At 49.0% G+C, this 23,591-nt stretch overlaps 2 protein-coding genes across 3 annotated transcripts; both read right to left on the bottom strand.

Moving 5' to 3' along the window:
- Positions 1 to 3,794: 3,794 nt before the first annotated feature.
- On the bottom strand, positions 3,795 to 4,766 carry LOC135398648 (uncharacterized). Its single transcript, XM_064630033.1, has one exon. It carries the CDS (start codon positions 4,764 to 4,766, stop codon positions 3,795 to 3,797), a length of 972 nt encoding a protein of 323 aa, XP_064486103.1.
- A 7,682-nt stretch (positions 4,767 to 12,448) lies between these two features.
- On the bottom strand, positions 12,449 to 20,833 carry LOC135398080 (uncharacterized). Of its 2 annotated transcripts, XM_064629512.1 has the most exons (6): positions 20,634 to 20,833; positions 20,448 to 20,542; positions 20,156 to 20,341; positions 17,484 to 17,615; positions 16,749 to 16,845; positions 12,449 to 16,160 (listed from the first exon to the last, which is right to left on the bottom strand). In XM_064629512.1, exons 1-6 carry the CDS (start codon positions 20,708 to 20,710, stop codon positions 12,605 to 12,607), a joined length of 4,143 nt encoding a protein of 1,380 aa, XP_064485582.1. In that variant the 5' UTR covers positions 20,711 to 20,833; the 3' UTR covers positions 12,449 to 12,604. The 2 variants fall into 2 exon arrangements, with proteins under 2 accessions (XP_064485582.1, XP_064485583.1); XM_064629513.1 differs by lacking the exons at positions 17,484 to 17,615; positions 20,156 to 20,341; positions 20,448 to 20,542; positions 20,634 to 20,833 and having other exon boundaries at positions 16,713 to 16,776.
- Between the last annotated feature and the right edge of the window lie 2,758 nt (positions 20,834 to 23,591).

Raw genomic sequence — 23,591 nt, 5'->3', positions numbered from 1 at the left:
GGTTCGGCCGGCTAATGGACGGAACGATATGAGTAATCGTTATTCTCTCTAGTGCGAGCGACAGCGTGAGAAACACATGAGCCGTGTTTACATGAATGCGACAGAAGCGAGAAGCGCATCGAATCCAGTGGAAACCGGAATGAAGACGTCGCGCCACTTGGATGCGCATCGAGTTTGGCTGCAAACTATAGCGCCGCACGGCGCCACATTCAAAAACAGTTATTAATTACTATTTCCGTTGCTATTTCTCGAAACTAATAGTATAGGTGGTTCACCGCTGCGGTGCGGTAACCTACCCGATACCATTGACGTGCCTCACTGGTCGTGACACCCTTATGTAATCGTTATCGAATGGGTTGGGACACTTTCGTAGATGTGTTCTTCTTCTGCATGTCGTATGTCGTGTCTTCTTCTGCTTCTTCTACATGTCGTACACAGCGAGATACAAGCTCTCCAACACACTCCCGAGCAAAGTGTAGACGCCACAGACCTCAGAGTTGCGTCCATTCCCATTGGGAGCCGTATGCACGTGACATCTCGTGCGCTGCCTCACTGGGCGTGTTAAGTGGCGACTCCTGAGTCAAAAGAGTTGTGGGAGCACCTGGAATGAGCGAGCGAGAATGATGATCGAGATCGTGTGCGTGAAAAGGGCATGCTGTCCGTCTTCTTTTACGGTAGGTGGCCGCCACAGGTACTCCCCCGCCCAGAGAAATAACGGTCACGAAGTGAGCGGGGTAGCCCAGTGGACCTTGCGGGACCGTTGAGGCGGCGCGGTGTTGGGTGTTGTAGGCCATGGGAGATGGTGGATGAGGGTGTCATGCTGGTCAATGTAGGCAGGCTTAAGCCTGTCGATGGAGACTACGTCTTCTCGTCCGGCGATGTTCAGCGTGAAAAACTTCTCGGAACGACTGAGTACTTGGTACGGGCCGAGGTAGGGTGGGAGGAGCGAGGAGTGTACGGCGTCATTGCGGATGAAGACGTGAGTTGTAAGGAAGATGTCCTTGAGGATGAACGGGGGGCGGGCTGAAGACAGTCGTGAAGGGGTGTAGCGGAGATTCTGGAAGGTGGTTCGGAGCTGGGCAAGGTACGAGTCGGTAGCAGTGGGTTGTGGTGATGCAGCGAAGGATTCTCCGGGCACGCGGATGGTTGTGCCATAAACAAGCTCAGCCGGGCAGCAATGAAGGTCCGTCTTGAGAGCAGTACGCAGCCCGAGTAACACGAGGGGCATGTGATCAGCCCAGAGAGCGGGGTCGGATTGAGCACGAAGGGAAACCTTGACCTGGCGGTGCAGGCGCTCGACTAAGCCATTGCTGGAGGGGTGGTAAGCCGTAGTTCGGTGTCGCTTGATGCCAAGAAGTTTGAGGAGGTCGTTCAACAGCTTCGACTCAAATTGGCGGCCTCTGTCTATCGTGATGGAGGCTGGGACTCCGAAACGTGAGACCCAGGCAGACAGGAATGCGCGTGATATGGTTTCGGCTGTGGCGTCAGGTATAGGGTGAGCTTCGGGCCAACGAGTAAAACGGTCGACGCACGTAAACAGGAAGCGGAACCCACGAGATGGAGGCAGGGGTCCGACGAGGTCCATGTGTACGTGCTCGAAACGGGACGCGGGAGGAGGAAAAGGTCGAGTTGGAGCAATGATGTGACGGCTGATCTTGGAGCGCTGGCAGTCGAGGCACGAACGCGTCCAACAGCGAACGTCCGAGCGCATGTTTGGCCAGACGTATCGTTCGCACACGAGACGTTGTGTAGCTCGAACTCCTGGGTGGGACGTGGCATGAAGAGCTTTGAAAATTTGGTGTCGGAAAGCTTCTGGGACGAAAGGACGAGGAGAGCCCGTTGAGACATCGCAGGCTAAGGTAACATCTGCGTTAGGGATGTGCACGTCCTGGAACTTCAAAGACGCGGACGAGGAACGGAGCTGATCGAGTTCAGGATCGCGAATTTGGGCAGAGGCCATGGCGCTGAAGTCCAAAGGTGCTGGGAGTGTGACGGCCGAACAGGTAGGAGCGCGGGATAAAGCGTCGGCGACGGCGTTGTCGGAACCGCTGATGTGGCGAAGATCGGTAGTGAACTCGGACACGAAAGCCAGGTGCCGGACCTCTCGAGGCGTTAGAGTGGATCGCTTGGCGTGAATAGCGTAGGTAAGGGGCTTATGGTCCGTGAGAACGTGAAATTGTCGACCTTCGAGGAAATAACGGAAATGCCGAATGGCCAGGTAGATCGCAAGTAGCTCCCGGCCAAATGTGCTGTATTTCTGCTCTGCAGGTCGTAGAGGTTTAGAGAAGAAGGCCAACGGGGTCCATACGCCATCAATCTTCTGTTGGAGAACGGCTCCAACGGCAACGTTAGAAGCGTCAACGAGAAGGTTGGTAGGGGCATCGTTGAGTGGGTGGGCAAGGAGGGCCGTGTCTGCGAGGGAAACCTTCAGTTGCTCGAATGCGGCCAGGGCGACGTCAGACCAAGAAAGGTGTGCATTTCGTGGGGTCTTGGCTGAAAGGAGCTCGTTGAGGGGTCGCATGATAGTGGCGCAGTTCGGGATGAAGCGGCGGTAAAAGTTTACCATTCCAAGGAATTCCCGCAATTTCTTGATCGTTGGAGGGAGCGGAAAATCACGCACGGCTTGGACCTTAGTGGGCAATGGTCGGATGCCGTCTTCAGTGACGAGGTGGCCGAGAAACTCCAGCTCGTTGACGCCAAAAAGGCACTTTGATGGATTAATAATGAGGCCGTATTCCTGGAGCCGGGAAAAGAGTTCGCGGAGATGGTCGCGGTGAGCTTCAGGCGATGGGCTAGCGACAAGAATATCGTCGATGTAGGCAAAGCAGTACGGGAGACCACGCAGAACCTCATCGACGAAACGCTGGAACGACTGTGCTGCGTTGCGGAGGCCGAACGGCATTCTTAGATATTCAAAGAGCCCGAAAGGGGTTGTTATGGCCGTCTTTGCAATGCTGTCGGGATGCATGGGGATTTGATGATATGCTTTCACCAAGTCAATTTTCGAGAATGCTGTAGAGCCATGGAGGGAAACAGCAAAGTCATGTATGTGCGGTATAGGATAGCGATCGGGGATTGTGACCCGATTCAGCGCGCGATAGTCGCCGCAAGGGCGCCAGTCCCCGGTACGCTTGGGCACCATGTGTAGGGCAGATGCCCAACTGCTTGACGAGGGTCCCACGATGCCGAGCTCAAGCATGTGTTGAAATTCATTTCGTGCAATCTCGAGTTTTTCTGGCGCAAGGCGGCGAGGGCGCTCGAAGACGGGCGGGCCAGTTGATTCGATATGATGAGTGACGCTATGCTGGACCGGCCGCAAATCGTTAGATGGTGAAGTCAAGTCGGGAAGTCTTCGAGTATCGCGGCGTAAGGGGACACAGAAGATGCGCGCAGCAGGTGCAAAGAAGATGGTGGGATGCGGGTTGCCATACCCGACACGCAGAGCTTGGTGTTTGCATCAGTAAGAGAGCGATGACGCATGTTGACTACAAGATGGAAATGGGAGAGGAAATCGGCGCCTAAAATGGGATGCGCGACGGCGGCCACGAAGGAAATCCAGCGGAACGTTCTCCGCAAGCCAAAGTCGAGAGTGAGCGAACGTTGTCCGTACGTCTTGATGGGGCTCTTGTTGGCGGCTTGTAGAGAAGGACCGGTGTAAATGCGGCGGCGGTCAATGGATGAGGCGGGGATGACACTGACCGCGGCGCCGGTGTCGACGAGAAATCGAATTTTTGAGGGATGATCGGTGATAAAGAAGAGGCGACCGTGGTGAGGACCGGCAACAGCGGTCGCGCCTAGTTGCCAGGGCTGGTGTTTTCCTGGAAGATGCAGGGTTCCAGGCACTTAGTCGCTGCTTTGCCGAAACGCTCATGATACCAGCAGAGCTGGAAATGTGGCGTGCGCCTGGGCGAGAAACGACGGCTGGGTGAGAAACGGGAACGCGGACGGAATGAACGTCGAGGACTTGGAGACCTGGGGCGAGCGGAGATTGCCGCTAACTGCGTCTTGAGTACTGCGATTTCGTCTTCTAGCCGATGGGAAGGGGCTGAATCTGGGGCGGAGCTGGGTATAGATAAGCGGGACAGCGCGGAGGAGAGCTGGCGAACCTCTTCGCGGAGCGAGTCGCAATTACAGCAGGTTGCAGTAGTTGCAGCAGGTTGCACAGCTCCTGCTGTGCAGGGCGCTCGTGCGGAAGGCTGCAAAGCAGCAATCGTGTGGGAGGCTCCGAAAGGCGGTGTCGCTTCCATAATCCGGTCCGCGAGCTCTGACAACTCGCGAAGGGGAACAGTGGGAGAGGCTGAGAGAATCATCTGGACGGTGTGAGGAAGTCGCTGGAGAAACAGTTCTCGCAAAATCGACTCGTCTAGCGCTGAGGACTCGTCTCCAAGTAGCTGATACATCCGCCTCAGAAATTGGGTCGGCTTACGATCACCTAATTCCTCGGTAGTGAGCAGTTGCCGCAGACGTTGTTGCTGGGACTCGGACAAGCGTTTGATAATTTGCTGCTTCAGAGTATCATAAGGGTTGTCGGAGGGAGGGTTCGTCACGATGTCCCGGACCTCCGCCATGACTGAGGCAGACAAAGCAGTAAGTGCGGCGTAGTACTTCGTGTGCTGGCTGGTGATGTGTCGCTTGGTGAATTCGGCCTCGGCCAGGACAAACCAGAGGGCTGGGTCGTTGTGCCAAAAGCTTGGCAGTTTGATGTCGGTAAAGTTGACCTGGGCAGAACCAGTGGCCGGATTGTGATCGCCTTGGTGTTGGTCCATGGCTTAATCTTGGTTGCAGGAAGGAGCGAAACGTTCGGGTCACCAAATATGTGGGAGCTAGTAAGGAGCAACCACACTGGGACAGAGGTCCGATGGGGCGACAGTTTATTCCTGGAATGAGCGAGCGAGAATGATGATCGAGATCGTGTGCGTGAAAAGGGCATGCTGTCCGTCTTCTTTTACGGTAGGTGGCCGCCACAGAGTCATGACTCCATCCACTAATCGGCCAAGTGCACTTCCGGTGCTCGTAACTCGAGTCCACAGTGCTCGAGTCAAATTTCTGACACCATCTCAAAAGGTCACGGGAGCATCACTTAGCCCAAAGAGACGGGGGATGAACGATGCTCAAAAGAATGAATGAAGAATCAGTTGATCGATTCACGAAAGGATAAAGTAGGATGGTTGGTATATGATCATTAAAGCTGTTTAGTTGTGAGTACGCAGTTGTGTTGGTAGTGCCCTTTTCTTCGTCCATGTCTTTTCGGCTGCGCTACAAGCATGAGTGAATTATCCACGTCGGTCGCTGGTCGCCTGCGTTGAGCTGGTGTGAGTGACATTGCAGAACGCAACGACTCTCCCTTTAAAACCCAATTTAGTAGTGTCTGTCACAACCCCAAAGCTGAAATAGCTGGGAGCGGAAGCGTGTATCCTCGCCATGCAGGCGAGCGAGATTTGCAGCGTCAAGCAGAGGCTCCTTGTGGGTGTGGGATCACTCCTTCTGGAGTGCAAGAGCCGCTACTTAACGCGCCCGCTGGCGGTGCCGAGAACTGTGATGCTAGACCCGCATGAGTTTCGGTATTCGCGGTGCCCATTTTCTCCGGGCACTTCTGTTACCCCTCTTCACTGTGAAATGCAGGTCCACATCGATGCAAAGAACCGTGTCTTACGTTTATTTGGAATAACTTGGGATGTCTTGTCGCAACCACTTTAAACGTTCAAGCAATCTATATTTTCATCTCTCATCTCGTGCACATGAATGTGCACACACGAATGTGCACACGAATGTGCGCTTCGGCGCACCCAGGATAATCTGGGGGAGTAGGAGTACTCCCCCCGAGTCGTGGTGTGCGAGAGGTAGCGTTCCTTCGTTCTCTTCGGCTTTGGAGTTCAGGTGCGTTTTCGCTCTTCCTTTTGCCTCACTTAAGATTTGTCCATTGTTGTTTTTTCAACAATGTATGTTTTTCAACAAATGTTTTTCAACAGCTTTGTGTCTGGGTAAACAGCTATCGTTTTCATAGACGTAAACCTGGCGACAAAGTCGCTAGAATGGCGACACTGGGTAGTGGCAGTGAAGCGGGTAAGGAGGAAGACAAGACAATAGAGTGTTTTAGCTGACTGTTACAGAGTCCCCGCTCCGCTCAGCGGGCGAGCGAGCACGCAACTGCGGATGCGCGCCACATTTGCCTGTTAGCGGGTTGAGCGGAGCGGTGCTTCCGCTCCACTGCGGCGGTGTCTGAGCGGAGCGAGACGCGAGGCGGTCTGCACTACCACTAGGTGTCGAGATGGCTGCCGCCAGTGGGCGCGTTAAGCAGGCTCCCGAGCCCCATAACCCGGGTTTTCAGGGGAACGTACCCTTGGTGTCTCTACTTAATGGTGTTTGTGAGCCTATCCGGAAGCCGAGCGCCAGAGCCGCTGAGCGCGCGCCGCCTATCGAGCTTTCTTTTGTCGTCTGCTTTTATGTAAACATAGCAGTAGACCATAGCAGTCCTCTATAATCGTATAACTATTTACCGCCGACATCCGATGATTCCGGAAACACAAAGAGCATGGGCGGTTGCAACGTGTTCCAACGGTTGCGCCATTTCGAAAGGCAGTACACCGGAACATGCGTCACGCTCCGGAACTGGCCTCGCTCTTCCCCAGCGTTCTCCGGCTCCCCGGCTCCGAAGAACGGGTGCGCAGGGTGCACCCGGAAACGTGCACCGGAAGTCACTTTGGAGGTGTTAAGTGATCCCCTGAAAGAGGGAATGTTCCCGGAGCACGAACCTAAGGCGCCCAGTGGTGAGCACCTGCCGCTGCCCCCGTCGTCTTTTGCTGCTGCTGAATGCGGTGCGTCTCAGCAGCGGCTCCGGAAGCATTTCCGGATCGACGGGGATCCTGTAGGGCACTCCAAAAGTTCACAAGTGAACCCGGAACAGACAGCTCAAGCGCAAATTTATTGTTTACAAGAAGCTTGTACCAAAGTCGACCCAGTCTTGGCTATTGGAAAGCCGACCGACCATTTTTTAATTTTCGGGTTTATTATGAAACCAACAGTCATGGAATTATTTTCAAATATAATGAAAACTGTCATAACAAACAGTACTGCCTTGTTATCACTGGAAAAAGCTTAGCTAATCACTTGCATTTGTTCTACGTACTACGTCCCGTGTACAAAGACAGCGAGCGCCGTTACCAATGCGAAACGGAAAACTGGATCATCGCCCTGCTAAAACAAATTTTCTTACCCCCGCTCGGCTCGTGCTCAGCGGATCACCGTAAGCGGAGCGGAACGTCAAAACGGTCAGCTAACACACTCTAGTGGAGGGGAGCGGAGCGTATCACGCGCCACTACAAACCACCTGCGCCTAGGGTTGCCACGTTGCCACGTTGATGTAGCGAATCCTTTCGAGGTTCGAAGTCGCAGAAGTTCGCGAAATTCTAACTCTTCTTAGGAAAATTCAAAAAGTTCGCAGAAGTTCGACTGCGCCTGCACGCCGATCGCCTTAGCGGGAGCATATGTTTCACAACTCAAAAAGCCGCCAAGTGCTTGTGATATGTTTAGATTATGATGTTCTACATTGTTCTGTGTGCTATATGCAGTATATGCCTCGTCGTTCAAAGTATCCACACTGGTTTTCCCCTGAATCGCGTCGCTATCTCAGTAAGAAAAAGTATTTTCACAGGAGGTATAAAAAACATGGGAACGCGGCTGACTACGAACAATTTGTTATTTTTCGCGCACGTTTGAAAAAAGCCGTTGTGCACGACCGCAGGTTGCACTTGAGCACCGTCGAAGCGAATGTAAATGATAATCCTCGTAACTTCTGGAAGTGGCACAAACTTCAGAAACGCGGTCCGGTCATGTCGCCTTCTCTCAGTGACGGTCACGCCTTGTACTCTGACCCCCCAACCGTTGCAAAGATGTTTGCTGCGCAGTTTAGTTCGGTGTACGACGGTACCAGTAACACTACTGCTTCCGCTGATTTCAAGACCGCACCGTACACTGATGATTTGCCTACATTTGTTATCACTGAGAGTGATGTAAGCGACGCGATCCGCAGGTTGAAACCCACAACAACACCTGGCCCTGACGGAATTCCAGCTATTTTTCTGAAAGCTTACTCTGATGTTGTTACACCTGTACTATCGTTTATTTATAACTTGTCACTGAGATGCAATAATTTCCCTAGTCACTGGAAGTCATCCGTTGTGATTCCTGTCCACAAGTCAGGAGACCGGCACATTGCGACCAACTACAGACCGATCAGTATTCTATGCGCGCCTTCTAAGGCGTTTGAGCACATCATATATACGCACTTGTCGTCGTTTTTCAAACGCAAGCTCGTTGACTCTCAACATGGCTTCATGGCAGGCAGATCTACGGTAACAAATTTGGTATCCTTCATGTCTTCCGTTGCCCCTGTCGTCAGTGCTCGCGGTCAGATTGATGTTGTCTACTTCGATGTGTCAAAAGCTTTCGATTTAATGAGTCACGGCCTCCTACTAGATAAGCTACGTACATCCGGTGTTTCTGACCCGCTTGTTGCATTCTTCGAGTCATACCTAAGTCAGCGTTCCTGTTCTGTTTTTGTCTCGGGCACGTACTCAGATGCATATGTTCCCACATCTGGGGTCCCTCAGGGATCCAAACTAGGTCCCCTGCTTTTTAATGTCTTTGTGAATGACATGTCATCCTGCCTCAAACATTCTACTCTACTTCAGTATGCGGACGATTTCAAATTAATGAAAGCGATCTCTTCGGTTTCCGACTGCTTACAGCTACAGGCAGATATATCCAGTATACTGTCATGGTGCAGTGCCAACGGTCTCAAAATTAACAGCGCAAAGACGAAGGTTGTCTCGTTCACACGCAAGACAAATATCTCTGTGTTTCGATACTTCTCCGACATTGAAATATGTCGTGTTGACAGTATCCGAGATTTAGGAGTTATTTTTGATGCCAAGCTGCTATTCCATGAACATGTCGCAGCGGTTCGTTCTTCCGCTCTTCGCACGCTGGGCCTCCTGTCATACACATGCAAGGAGTTTCAGACTCCTGCTGTCTTCGTTAAACTTTACAAGTCCTATGTTCTTCCCAGGCTTGAATATGCCTCTGTTGCTTGGAACGCACTTTCAGGTACTGATACAAAGCGTCTTGAGCCTGTACAAAAACGAGCGCTCCATATCATACACAATGGCTTTTTACGAAAAAAGTTATTGTATGACTATGACACACTATTGCAATATTTTCACCTTCACTCACTGGCCACACGTCGCTCTATCGCCGACGCCCTATTTCTGTACAAATGTGTCCATGCCCGTGTTGATTCGCCACTTCTGCTGAGCCTCCTAAACTTTTGTATTCCTCGCGCGGCTTTTCGTAATCCACCAGTCTTCTACGTTAAACGCTTCTGCCCCAGCGATCCAATTACCCGATGCCAAATTCTTCTGAACTCGCTTCCCCCCACATGTGATATTTTCCACGCCTCCAGCGCATCCCTTAAACGCGACGTTATTTCTTTCCTTCATCAGTGAATTTTCAATCGTGATATTCTTTCCTTTGTTTTGTACAGTATATCGTCTCATTCCATCTTATAACTTATGTGCTGCGCGTAATCTATGTATTGTAGTTTTGTTGCTGATATTTCATTGCATGTACTGCCTGGTATACTTGTCTGTAAATATGTAAGTACGTATGCGTGTCATGTAGTTTTGTTGCTGATGTTTCATCGCGTGTACTGCGCGGTATATTTGTCTGTAAATATGTAAGTACGTATGCCTGTTATGTTTGTAATGTACATCTGTTTGTGTCCCACTGTATATGTATTATATATATGTCTGTACATAATTATTTGTGCGTTTATGTCTGTATTGTATCCACTGTGAGTTATGTGTATTGTGTGCACCAACACCAAGGCCTTAGCGGCCGTTCTTGGGCACTAATAAAAATTATTATTATTATTATAAAAAAATTATTATTATTATTATTATTATATCACACTAGCAAGATGGATTGGAAACCTGAAAAGAAAAAAAGTATAATGCGAGCCACCTGCTGGAGCGACTGAGCCAGGAGACCACTCCACAAACAAGTGACGCCATCTGCGCATGCGTGGGGTTGGTGTGGGCAAAACGCACTAAACGCAGCCGTGCGAATGCTTTCCGCAAGTGCGACATCTTGCGCCAGAAAACTCCAAACTCAAAGTGCGACATCTACTGCCTTCGTGTAACTATTGCTGTTGGTAGCAGATAAACTGAGCAGATGGTCACAGTTCTATCAAGGCACATCTTCACTGCTACAACTTCCAAATTCGTGACTACGTGCACTTGTTTGGCTGGGAGAGACCCTCGTGTGACAATAGCTACACCACCAGATGCACGAGTTACATCAATTCGATCTTTTTGAGAAACATTGTGTTTGCGCAGTACATTTGGTGTATGTCTGTTTAGATATCTTTCTCGAAGACAAAAACATGCTGCGTTATACTTGACGAGAAGATGATTGACGTCACCTAGATTAGAAAGCGGACCACGGCAATACCAGCTTCCATGGCATAGTGGCTATAGGATGACCGCCCTCCACGCCGAGACTGGGAGGTGACGTGGGTTCGAATCCCAGCACCGGCTGTGCTGTCTGGGGTTTTCCCTGGGGTTTCCGGCAGACTTTCTAGACGGTATGTCGGCACACTTACCCTTGGAGTCGGCAAAGGAGGCTTCTGTCCATCTGTCCACGTCCGTATGCCGCCCATAGCCACAGTTGTTTCGCGGCACTAACGGGGAATTAACAAAAATACCACGGCAGTTCAATTGGCCCATAATTAGGGTTCCGACTTTTCGGGGGCTTTTCCTGATAAATAGAGTTCCCATTTTTCTGATTTATCCAACAAACCCCGATAAACTCCCTCTAATGATGAAAGATGGAAGTCACTGAAAAGGTTAGCCAGCTGTTAGCCAGCCCTGAAAGGTTAGCCAGCCCACATCTTCTGGATTACCGGTCCAGGGCTCTACCAATTGAGCTAAGCTAACACGCCTTCTCAGCGACTTCCAGGGTGCGTCATCTGAAGGGACAAACCAGTCAGTCTCTCTCACTCATTCTCCTTTCACTCTTACATTTTTGCACACTCATACACACATTCATACGACAGGGATCGACGCAAGCGGCAATTGTTGAACAAGAGAGAACTCACGTTCTGAAGCTGGCATTTCTTAGGCAACTTGAGGCCTTATGTGATTGTCCCTTCTATCAACACAAAAACATGCTGCGTCATACTTGACGAGATCATTATTCACGTCATACTTGACGAGAAGCTGGCAATACCAGCTTCCATGGCATAGTCGCTATAGGATGACCGCCCTCCACGCCAAGACTGGGAGGTGACGTGGGTTCGAATCCCAGCACCGGCTGTGCTGTCTGGGGTTTTCCCTGGGGTTTCCGGCAGACTTTCCTGACGGTATGTCGGCACACTTACCCTTGGAGTCGGCCCAGGAGGCTTCTGTCCATATGTCCACGTCTGTATGCCGCCCATAGCCACAGTTGTTTCGCGGCGCTAACGGGGAATTAACAAAAATACCACGGCAGTTCCACTGGCCCATAATTAGGGTTCCGACTTTTCGGGGGCTTTTCCTGATAAATATAGGGTTCCGATTTTTCGGATTTATCCGACAAACTCCGATAAACTCTCTCCGATTTTTCAAAGGCCCACGTGTCGGCATTACGGTTTTCCCGTTTCCTTCTTCCTTTGTCCAACTTTATCCACACCTACTTTTCGACTTCAAACTATCCACAACCTAAAAAATGGGTCAGAAGTAGTCCTTTCCAAGTCTTTCCAAGTCAAGCCAACCTTACAGGCGGATCACAAATTACTTAGCTCACAATGTTCACAATTTCGTTCACGAAAGTACTTAAGTCATCCCCGATGCTTTCGAGTGGCGGGTTCAGACCCACCCTTTTAGAGGGGGAGGGCTGTTACTTTGTCTAAGCACGTAGTGGGAGACGGGAAAGGGGAAAATCTAATGTATAAACCGACGCTTTGGGGGCGATCGCCCAACTGCCCACCTCCTGGTTCCTCCACTGATGCTTTCTTTTTGTTTGTCTTTAACACTCTTCCGATTTATTTCTGATAAAACCTTGCAATCCATTCCCTTATAACTGGGAGCTGGGGTCCGTGCTGGCGCCACTCACCAAACGCGTTGAATACTGTAGTAGCACCGGCGTCCTATAAACAGGTGTCATTCACTGCCTTCGTAAGAAAATATCACCGTTCTACGGTACTGCATTTCACATTGGAGTTACATTTCGCAACTGAATGCAGCCTTGTTTGAGACATAATAGCACTTGCATACATTCCGTGCGACATACGCCAGGAGTGACGTAAGAATCACTTTCATGTTCACGAAAAGGCGCAACGCAAATTTTATGGTACATTTTTTACAATTTGACATTTTCGCTTAAAACATATGTTCAACAAGTAAAACCGAAATAATCTATGAAAGCAAATTTCCTTTATTACATGTGTCATACTATCTAAGTGTTCCTCCCGTTACATATCGAACGAATCCGTAAGCATCGTACAAGACACCTCACCCACCCCCCTTCAACCCACTTCACGCATGACCACTATGATGGGAGACTCCATTTAAGGTTGAGCATCTGCGCCGTCAGTAGGCCTGTCACTGTGAGGACGTTGGATCGTAGTCTCACTAGTACGACCACGACGAAGGGCGGAATCGGATAGTGTGTCTTTGAATGACACTGATCGTCTGCTCACAGTGCGACAGATAGGCAAACTTCGCTTATGCTCCATTGACTGCGGAGGGCACGAGGCGGTCTTAGCGCTATTACTTAATGTCCGTACCTGCTCCATAGGGCTCTGTGTCAGAGTGATTGAGTCACAGTGATGGTCTTCAGGTGAGCGCAGTCCAGAAGACAGCAGTTGTTCGTGAAATGTTGAGCGTGGTTCCTGTTGCCGATGGAGGTTGTAGGGCATAGTCTTGGAGACACCAGAGTCGCTGTACGAGACCCTGGCTTCCTGCGAGGTAGAGGCAACGGGCGTGGAAATCAGCTCAGTGGGGAACGATACTCTCCGGACTCTCTTTTGTTCTGGTGAATCGGGGATCGATCTTTTCTGCGTTTCAGATCTGGCTGCCCTGCTTTGCGATAGTAAGACGGCATTGTACAAGGATTCGAAACACGGCTCTTCTAAAACTGAAACACGTCTTCCAGCCGCGTTGGGCAAACCGCTTCGTGGGGTTTCGCGATGTAGCTCTCTTAACACTCGATCATCAGGGCTTGGAATGGGTACGGCGGCTACAGTTCCACCATCACTGATTCCAGCGGGGTCGGATTGCTGCGTCGCTGAGGGCTCAGTGCAAGAACATGGTCCTGTGTGAGAACACACCATTCGACGCAGGTTCACTTTTTCAGGCGTTAAAGGCTTTCCTACATCCAGCGACTTGCGACCCGTTGCGTGTTGAGCAGGTTCTGTTCCTTTCACACTCAGTCTGTCTGGTGCCAGCAATTCGAGGCAATCTGCCTGACCTAAGGGACTAAAACGTGTTTCAGTGTCTTCAAGGACGCATTGCCCCCGATGTAAATCCATAATAGCTCTTAAAACTGGGTGCTGTCGCAGAATCAGGTTTTGCAAACTCAATGGCTGAACGGTGTCTTCCACATCATGCACTGCGAAATAGGAGTATGGTGCGTAGAATTTGGGCGTGGAATCCGAACGTCGCATTTTGTGTAGGATGTACAGAGTTTCGTCAAGTATACTTGGAGATTGCACCGGCGAGAGATTTCGGCGCTCTCGGTAGTAATGCCGGTTACCGAGTGCTAAGAGTTTCATGAATGGTGCACGAAGGGCTCTTTGTGAAATGTGTCCTGAAGACCATCCTTGTTGTTGCGTCGTGCGGTGACCGGAATGAGTTGTCCGCGTTTGGGTATGGACAGCACAGATGCTACCTTTCACCGGAATTTCTTGTTCTTCATTACTCGTGGAAGTTTTGGTTTCTTCAATCATCTTGGATGATTGGTGCAGCCTGACACCAATGTTTCTTCCATGGCGCTCTACCGAACGCCGCGCGTCTGAAGACATTGAGGTATAAGGCTTTCCGAACTCGATATCGGGATTCACGTCAGATTCAGAACGGGAAGACACGACCGACATTGCGGCCCATTTTAAAGAGTCGTCTGAATCACGGGACGACGACACCGAAGATATCCTCATTTCTTCCATCGAACTTCCTTCCCCTGTTTCCGTATTATATGCGTCCCTGGCGCTGCTCTCACGTACAATAAAGGAAGGGAGAGCTCCAATCGCTATTGGCCTCAATGTCATAGCAGCCCTGCTCTGCAGTAGTGCTTCGAGGGAGCCGGCCCTTTTTGCTTCATTAATCCGTCGCTGGTGGATGGCGATTTCATTAGAAAATAATTCAGAATATTTAGTAGCTGGACTCAGTGCGTGTTTAACTGTAGTCGTTGCATTGCTTTGGCATTGGGGGCTCGGAGAGAGTTCTGTTGTGGATCGCCGAGCTCTCCGACTCGGTGTGTTGCGCCATTCCTCGAATGCACAGTCATCTCTTGCAGCACACCGTTCAAATCCAGCATTGTCAGAAGTACTAAGAGTGGAGAACAATAACTCCTCTGTCGATACCCGGTTAATATCTAATGAGACGAAACCAGACGACATGAGCTCAGGTGGTGTTGTGCAGCTATCTGCTGCGACAGTTCTGCCGCGATTTTCTGGTGAAAACACATCATCTGGTAGGCAGGAAGGTATTAAGAATTTATCTATTAAATGAATATTTGTGCCGGACATTTCTGTTGTTAAGTTCGGACTGCTAGGTTCAGACTCACTATGCGGCAGTTCGATTTCTGAGGGTTGCAAAGTTTGTTCACTTGCTAGAGACGTACCTAAAATGATCGGGTGAGTGTTCGCAACGTTGCTTGGTGGAAGGAACGATGGTTGACTAATTCTTCTGCTGTCCCGTATGGTTATGGTTAGTTGAAGTTGTTCATTTCGTTTCTGTTCAGTGCGCCCTAGTTGATATTGGCCACCGTGCATACCTTCTATTTCTGCTTCACCTGCTGACATATTGGTTGCGTGCTCTTTACCTGTTTTTCCTAACATTACACTTGGTCCACCTATTGCGTCCGGTTGACTAGAAGCGACGTCCACGGACCTCACTTGGCAACAAGAACCAGGAGGAGATGTCCAGGACACGGATACGTCAGAGGGTTTCGAAGGATAGGAGTTCATGCCTGAAAATTCTCCGTAAGACGATTTTGTATTCGGAGATGTTCCAAATGGTGTAGTGCTGGAGTAGTGTTTGAGGTCGCGGTATGTGACTATCAAAGAGGGCAATTTCTGTGATGTTGACCTGTCCGTTGGTACACATTCCTCGGACACTGCATCATTATCACCAGGTTCCTGCGGAGGAGGCGTTTGGATTGTTATGCCCGTTGCACGGGAAGTTGTTTTGTTGTGTCTAATTGATCCCGAGAAGACGCTAGGATCTTTCGTTGAAGATTGTATGATTTCACGCTCGCGGTTTACACACGAGTCTTCCAGTTCAGCCTCTTGTGACATAAATGCAGTTTGCTCAGCTGTTATAACCGGCTTTATGGGTTCCACGTTAACCACCACATCTCGTGCAACGAGGAGGTCCACTAGTTCTTTGGGATATGGGATATGCCTCGTGGATGGCAGCTTCGATGCTGCGGAATCATCCTGGTTGGGGGTTCTTCCTCTGTTTATCTTTCTGTGACTGGTACGTCGCTGTTTGGATCTTGGTGACGACCTGGTGGAGGCGTCGTCGACTGAACGCGCAAGGGGTGTAGTCGGCCCTCGATGAATAGGGGCAATACACGTCTTCTTCTCGAGCAACGTTGAGCAGTCATCAGAGAGAAAGGTATTACTTGCTTCCTTGTTAACTTGGTTGCCTTTAGAACACCGTATGTAGCGTGGCGGATGCTTAGGAACTCTGGCATAACCCCAAGAGGCATGTTCCCCGTACTTATGGTAATAACGCTGTCGGGGGTCAACGCTGCTCTGAAAGGCAGAAGGCGTGCGAGGGCGGTGTAGGGTGGAAGATACGGATGAGCCAGTATTTGGACGCCAATCGAGGTCCGTTGAGGTATCCATAGTGTCCGTAGGCCCGGCACAGGATTGCTTCTCCTTCGTTGCACGTGATAGCCTGGAAGTACGAAAGGTACCGATGACCGGGAACTTTTTTGAGCTCTAGTTAGCAAATTCAATTGAACGGTAATGTAACATTAACAAGACGAGGTATGAGAAACAAAGAAATATGATTGATTGCGTGCATACTAATTAAAGCTCCGATAACGGTATTCCGGAAATGGGAAACTACAAATATATTTCATTGTCAAACTAAGCATTATGCGGTCACTCCGAGTTCTTCCTTATCAGAGATATTATATACACCGTAAAAAAATCCGTAATTTTACACAAAAGTGACTACTAGCCGTGTTGCCGACATGTGCGCCGTAAAGTAGTTATTGCAAAAAATATTCGTTCGCAGTGCACACTGCACAGCTCACATAAAAGAAAAGAATGACGGAAAGAAATGAAAGGAATACATTAACGGGGTATTAACCCAGAAGCCCAGTGAGGAGCTGTGCAGTGTGCCCAAACTCCAAACGGATTTTGTGCAGCATATCGGTTACGACACTTGCCGGCAACAGTGTTAGCTGTCACTTGTGCATCAAATTACGGGTATTCTCCTTACAGTGTAGAACTTTATGGGGAGTTGCAGTCGGCCTACCGTCTGTATGAGTAAGCTGTTCCTATGACGAGTAATGTCAGAAGAAGTGCCAATGTCGGCAGTGTGCTGAGGAGAGCGCTTGCCTGCGATGATTTACCTGCAGGATAGAAGGGATCGTCAATAAAGTGGTGCATTTACAACCTCGTGATCTGTATCTTCCATGCTTGTAATGAAGATAAGTTAGAAGCACGAGGTGCACAAATACGACTAAGCCGGTGAATGAAAGGAGTTCATCGCAAAGGAGAGTTGTATCCGCATGACGTCACTCGAAGGGGAACGCCACAGTCCCTAGCGAATCTAGGTAGAGATGGTAGATATATAGAGGTGTAGATGTATGTCCTGATCATCCTCCTCCTTGGAATCACCGTTCGTTTGGTGTCCCTATGTTTTTGTGCTGCTTGAATACAATTTGTTACTGTTTGTTTGTTTGCTATTGTTTGTTTCTTTGGCGTTAATGGACTTCGCAATTGCTCATGACAGCGAGCGACATTCTAGACCAAATTTCGCCAGGACAATTTTAGGGACCGCATCTCTGGCAGATCCTATTCTACTCTAGCGTTTCCAATATTTATACAAATAAAAAAAAGAATGATTATGAATTAATTTATGCGTGTCACTGCAGTGATCTTTGAATTGACCAGTGAATCAACAGTGTTACGCATTGGTAGACGCTTCTGCGTACACACACCTACATCGTTTCTACAAGGTTCCTGAAGGAGATGAAATAGTACATACGGGGAAGGCACTTCTGGTTATCAGTAAGCACGTAAGGCTGAGGGCAGTAGCATAGGAAGTCGACGCATTTCATGTTCTTGTCGTGATGAGCGCATTCCAAGTCACTTGCACAGGATTCGTACAAGCGCTTTCCTGGAAAGATGCGGATAGGTCTTAAAGGAGCACAGAAAGCCTTCTAAATTTTCACTTGGAACTTAACTTGATGATTAACACACAAATTTTCTCTGCACGCGATATTTTTCATAGACAAAAACACACTCGAACATCGCCGCGCGCGTTGCCGCTCGACTCGCTCAGCAGGGAAAACTAGGAACAGGAGGAGAAAACGTCATCGGTGATGTCATTACGGTTCAAAGGGGCGACCGCGCTTCTATCGACGTCAGCGCTGACCGGTTTGCTTTCGGATTCGGTTTCGTTATTTCTTTTTCGTTTTTTTTTCTTCCAGTCAAGTGGTGAATAATGGAGGACTTCGAATTGTCTGCGGAATATTGACACGGGTTGTCAGTTTCAGTGCACGTTGCTATGTCTCACATGTCGACGGGCGCAACCTTACCCGGCGCTGTCGATCACCAAGTAATAACCGAACAAAAGGCTCCAAGACAGCCCGAATGAGCTCAAACTGACATGTTTGTGTCGTCCATGTTTGTAGCCTGCCTCGCTAATTCTCGTTGACCATAAATTGTGGCGGTTTTATGACATTGCTTGGCTCTGTTGATCTTTGCAACAGACAATGGATGGTCAACGCCTGCTGCCGCGACGTGCCGGCGACGGCATTGCGATAGATTTCACTGGATTGTGTCTGACAACGTATCGGTAAGAACACACCTCCAGCTGAATGAGACATTAACTGAATGACTAGTAAAGTTGCTAGTCGAAGCGATGGGCGAACTAGTGATCATAGCGATGTGGCAATCATTTTGAAGCATGAACTGAAGCAACGCTTAGTGTTGAGCTATGTTTGTACTCATTGCCGCCAACAACAGAACAACAGTAACAAGCATCACGATAATGAACGCCATACAAGACACAGACGCGGACAGAACAGCGTTCAGCTGGCAACTGAAATTCCAATTTTCATAATCCACCTACTCCGGAAGGTCGCGCGAGACAAAAGCGAGCTCGAGCGGGGGCAGGTTGACAGGTTTTTGGCTAACGTTGTTCTGAGACTTCTCACTGAAAGATACCTCCACAATCTAACGGCCTAACCTCGAACGATGCGTTGAACGGTGTCTGTGGCCCAATGTTCGTTTACTGTATCTGAATAAATCAAAGAAAAAGCGAAAAGAAACACTTCTTCCACCGCTGATGCTTACGGAGACCAACCAGTAACCAACCAGCGGGCTGTGCCCTTGTGACGTAAATATGACGTGAGGGACCGATCGGTTCGTTCCGGCCATTGCCACTGTTGCCCACGATCGCGTTTTTTAAAATCAAATTGTGCGATATTTATTCATCTATTGAATGAATCACTTTGCTTGGTGCATTTTAATAGGCAGGTTAATGGATTGGCTCGAAAAAATGGTAGTGATTGAAATCCTTTCTGGGCTCCTTTAACGGTTGCATCCGGAAACCCACCTATGAGAACGATACGACTATGTTCGGCATCGGCCGACAATCTACAATTTTTTCGCCCGAAAAAAATTGCTTGGATGTTAAATAAACGAACTTTAAACATCAATGCTGCTCCCGCTACCGCAAAAAGTCCATCGGCGTGACATCACTCCCTAAGCGGCGGAGTGAGAGGGCGGCGCCCAGAGGAGGAAAGGCGCCATCCAGACGCCCCGTAACTCTATGAGACGCCCGCAAGGAGGCGACATTCCTTTTCTGGAGGTCGCGTCACCATTGGTTCTTAGGGAATGGCGTTTTTTCGTTGTTCCAGAGGAAGACTTCCGGAATATTCTCAACTAGAGCTCTGCACGGGCAGACTTTTTCGGGCCCGACCAGGCACGGGCGCATCGAAAAGTGGCCCGTGCCTTCCTGTTTTTACGCGGCCCGGCCCGGCCCGGTGACCCAGCGAATAATGCCCGGCATGATATCTCCAGCTGTGACTTACGCATAAGAGAACACAAGGTTACAAAGTCCAGAACGCACGCGGGCAAGCGCGTTATCTTTGCACTACCAAGTTTTTGTGGAAGTAGAGGATGTTGTGGACGGTGGAGAATGGTGGAAGATGTGAGCCGTCATGAGGAATACGAAGTGGTTGGGAAGGTTCTAGAGGGTCAAACCGTACGCAGAATGCAGCACCCATTATTTGTTTTTGAGAATATATGTATCGGAATCCGATCCGCAAGCACGTGATCATATGAACTAATTAATAGCTCTGCATTGTATGGAATTAGCTGCGTCACTCTGTTCGGTCGGGCTGACGAAGACATATTTGTTGGCCGGGTCCGGCCCGAGGTCCTGGCATATTTTGTCGGCCCGGCCTGGAGCATACAGTAAAGAAAAAGCCCGGGACGGGCCCGCGGGTCGGCCCGGTCGTGCAGAGCTCTGCTCTCAACATCCAGCGTCTGCTCTTGTTATGTATTACGTCGAACAGCAATCAACCTACGCCACTATTGATAATAACTAACTAATAACATGATAGTATAGTATGGAATCGACTGGAACGGACGCGACCGTCTCTTTAAACAAAGAAGTGTAACGGGACCTCTTTCGTAGCAGCAGCTCACCTCGGACACATTTTGCGACTCCGTCGGTGTCCCTTATGAAAATCGGTGTTCCACGGGCACAGTCGCACCTGGAGTGAAGTGCTGTCCTTCTCGCAACGCATGCCAACCCTAAGCCGGACGCACATTCCTCGTCGCTCTTGCACGAGATTCCGTACCCAAATTTTTCGATATCAGGGTTAACGTGCACTGCAAGGATTGAGAAGTCGCACACTCATAACCCGTGAGGGAACGTGCACAAAGAATTCACACTCCAACGAAGGACACACTGCTTCGTGTAACTTATGAAACCTACGTTTACTTCCGCTGAGGGATGGGTATTCAGGTATTGTTGCCGGGTAATTTGAGAAATCAGTTTGGTCCTGATACGTATCAGTGTCTTCTGCTGATCTGCAAGAGTGATCAACACAGAAAATGGCTGACGAATAGAGAACCACATTCGACCACTACAGCTTCGTTACGCTCCAAAAGTAACCCTTACCTGAAATCTGGAAACTGCCTCGCGGTGCATGAGGATAGGAAGCAGAGGAACCGGATGGTATTAGACAAACGTATCATAGCTCTATGTTCTACAGCTTTGTCGGGATAGCGCCGGCTGGTTTATTGCGGCCACAGTCCAAATAGGTCTTCTTCTTCTTCTTCTTCTACCAATGAGATAATGGCCGTGAGCCACTAAGGGAGATTGGCCAGGACAAAAGGGCGTGAGATGTTTGTTTATGTCTGTGCAGTAATGATGGGGACTAAGGCCAAGTCGGATCCAAGTAACTTATGACATATATGACATGTGATGACTAATGCAGGAACTGGATATGCACGTATGGTTCTGGAGTTCTTGTTCTCCTTCTTCCTCGTCTTCTTCTTCTTCTTCTTCTTCTACCAATGAGATAATGGCAGATACTGACCGAAAGTTCTTCTTCTTCTTCCTTTGGTGTGGTGGAAGGTCGTTTTACAGAATAACGGCACGCGGTCAAGTGTATCATAGCAACCATCTAAAACCAAAGACTATCCTGCCCTGGAGACTGGATGATCCCCAACCATATCCCCACTCCTTGAAATATATGTATCCGCAGCTGCGCAGATATTGAATATATCCGCACATCCATCTACATGATGAAAATATTACATTATTACATGATAAGCATTTTTACACAAAACAAGGTCCAGGGGATATCCAGTATATACGCGAGATATCCATTGCTCCTCGCTCCCACATGTTGTACCAGTACACATTGTCAGAACTTCGCTGAAATAAAGGCACATGCCTCTCAATTTACCACGTAGCCACCCAATACTCACGGGTCACCTCATTCAAACCACTGCAGTTTTTTTTAGCTCCTCATGGTTATACTCCCTGCACAGCGTTGGACTTGTTGCAAACCTTGCTTAAAGCGGACTCATGCGATATAGTTAACGTTCCCTTCCTGAGAGAGTTGGCTGCACCGTCGCAAAACTGTTTTCTTCGGTTTGCTTTCCTGCTGCGCTCTAAGAACGAAATGTAATCGGCGCCAGCGTGCAGAACATGCTAGCAAACGACAAAGCCATTATTTTCATTCGCGGGGATCTAGAAAACTGCAGTAAGCTTGTCGAGTTTGTCGATTGCAATCAATTCCTAGACTGTTACTGTAGGGAATGAAATCATTTTGGCCCAAATATCGCGGGCGGGCCTGCCGAGAGCAGCGATTTTGCTGCATCTCACATAGACTCCCATGTATTGAAAATCTGACAAGCTTTAATTCGCCAAAAATTAGTGGATCGCGTCACGCCTTCAAAGATGGGTCATTCTCTGGATAAACTTGAGGGGAACACGCCTGTACTTGTTTCGTGAAGAAATTTAGAGAGGTTTACGAGAGCCCTGCGAACAAAATTTCTCCATAGACTTTCTTAAGAAGTGAGTCCGCCTTAACAAGACTTCTTGATTCTGTGCAGTCCACGGCAAGCTTGATGGTTGTTCACTTGCTGTCTCTCTCTCTCTCTCTTTTATTTGTGCAGGTGCAAAAGTAGATTCAACACAGTTGTGATACCTTCAGTAGTCTTCTTGAAAATCGGATGTGTCTACCTCCAAGGCAGGAAGTTCGGGAACGGTCATTGAGGCCAAGCAATTGTCACAAACAACGTATAATTCTTACGCGTAATATCATACATGAACCTTCAAAATGAAACCGGAGTCGACGAAATCAGGCAGATGCAAGACACGAACTCACTATTCTTGAACACCCGCCAAATGCCCTAACCACTCCACAACACTGGCAGGACTTCCTGACGACTTGCCAAGGATATCGTTCGAAGGACACCCATTCACACTCTTCAATCCCTCTCCTACATTTTCCCTAAACACACTCAACGAGACAGGGGACACCTAGTGGGCGTTATAGAAAGAAAGCATGTCGGGGCTACCACACAAATATCTGTTGCTAAAGGGAATAGCAAGACGAAGGCCGGATTGAGGGGATGACGGCTTTAATGTTGCATTTGTCTCGACTTGATTACTCTGAGTGAGTGATGAATAACCACAAAATCTTAAAATAGACTAACCTCTTAGACCAGTCGATTTCACGTCATATCAGGCAGGAAGGTCTCATCGAGCCCATAGATTTTCATTATTTTTAATTTTTATTTTTAAATTTTTATGCTTTAGTATACACCCAGGTCAGCCGGCCAAGCGCACATTTTGGCGCGCTGGTGCAACGCTCAGTGATATAAAAAATTGTGAACATGCACTAGCGCGCAATCGCGTAATTTCTCGTGCTGTAGACGTACCCTCCTCCTATACTGAGCATAAATTTATCCAGATTTTAATGCTCTTTCATTTGGTATATCTATTGTGCGTGTACTTGCTGCATATGTCCGCTGAAACGAGCACGAAGAAGCACGGGCACAGGGATGTAGGACGATAATCTACCGCACCGCCACCTATCTGTAATAGTTGTAAAGATGTTCTTCTTTTACTTCTACGTCTCGTATTTTCGAATTCTTTTCAACTATTACAGATAGGTGGCGGGGCGGTGGATTGTAAACTTTTACCTTCCTTATTTTGTTATTAAACCGTTGACAGTCCAGCTATATCCAGGGTGCGTGTCGCCCTTTTTTTAAGTGATTCAGTGTGTCAGTGTTTTACAGCGACGGCTGTCAACGGGAAGGTTTCAGGAGGTTTCAAGATGCGCGTAGACAGAGATAGCGACAGCTGCTCGCGTAGCATAAATCAATTGAATGATGGCAGCTGAGGAAAAGGCACCAGCAGTGGGATTCGAACCCATACACCCTGATTGCCAGTCAGAGATGCTGCCAATTACACAATGCGAACTACTTTTTTTTCTAAACAGACCTTAATGCAATGATGATATGTGCAAGAGTGATGTCAATAATATTTACAGCTTCTCACCTCACATAGCTTCACAATGTGCACAGCGACAACATGGCAGATCGGCAGTGAGACAGAGAA

Source organism: Ornithodoros turicata, chromosome 6, assembly GCF_037126465.1.
Source record: "Ornithodoros turicata isolate Travis chromosome 6, ASM3712646v1, whole genome shotgun sequence".
NCBI classification, from domain to species: Eukaryota; Metazoa; Arthropoda; class Arachnida; order Ixodida; family Argasidae; genus Ornithodoros; species Ornithodoros turicata.
The sequence above is the reverse complement of the archived record's forward strand: the minus strand, read 5'-3'. Positions and strand labels throughout refer to the sequence as shown.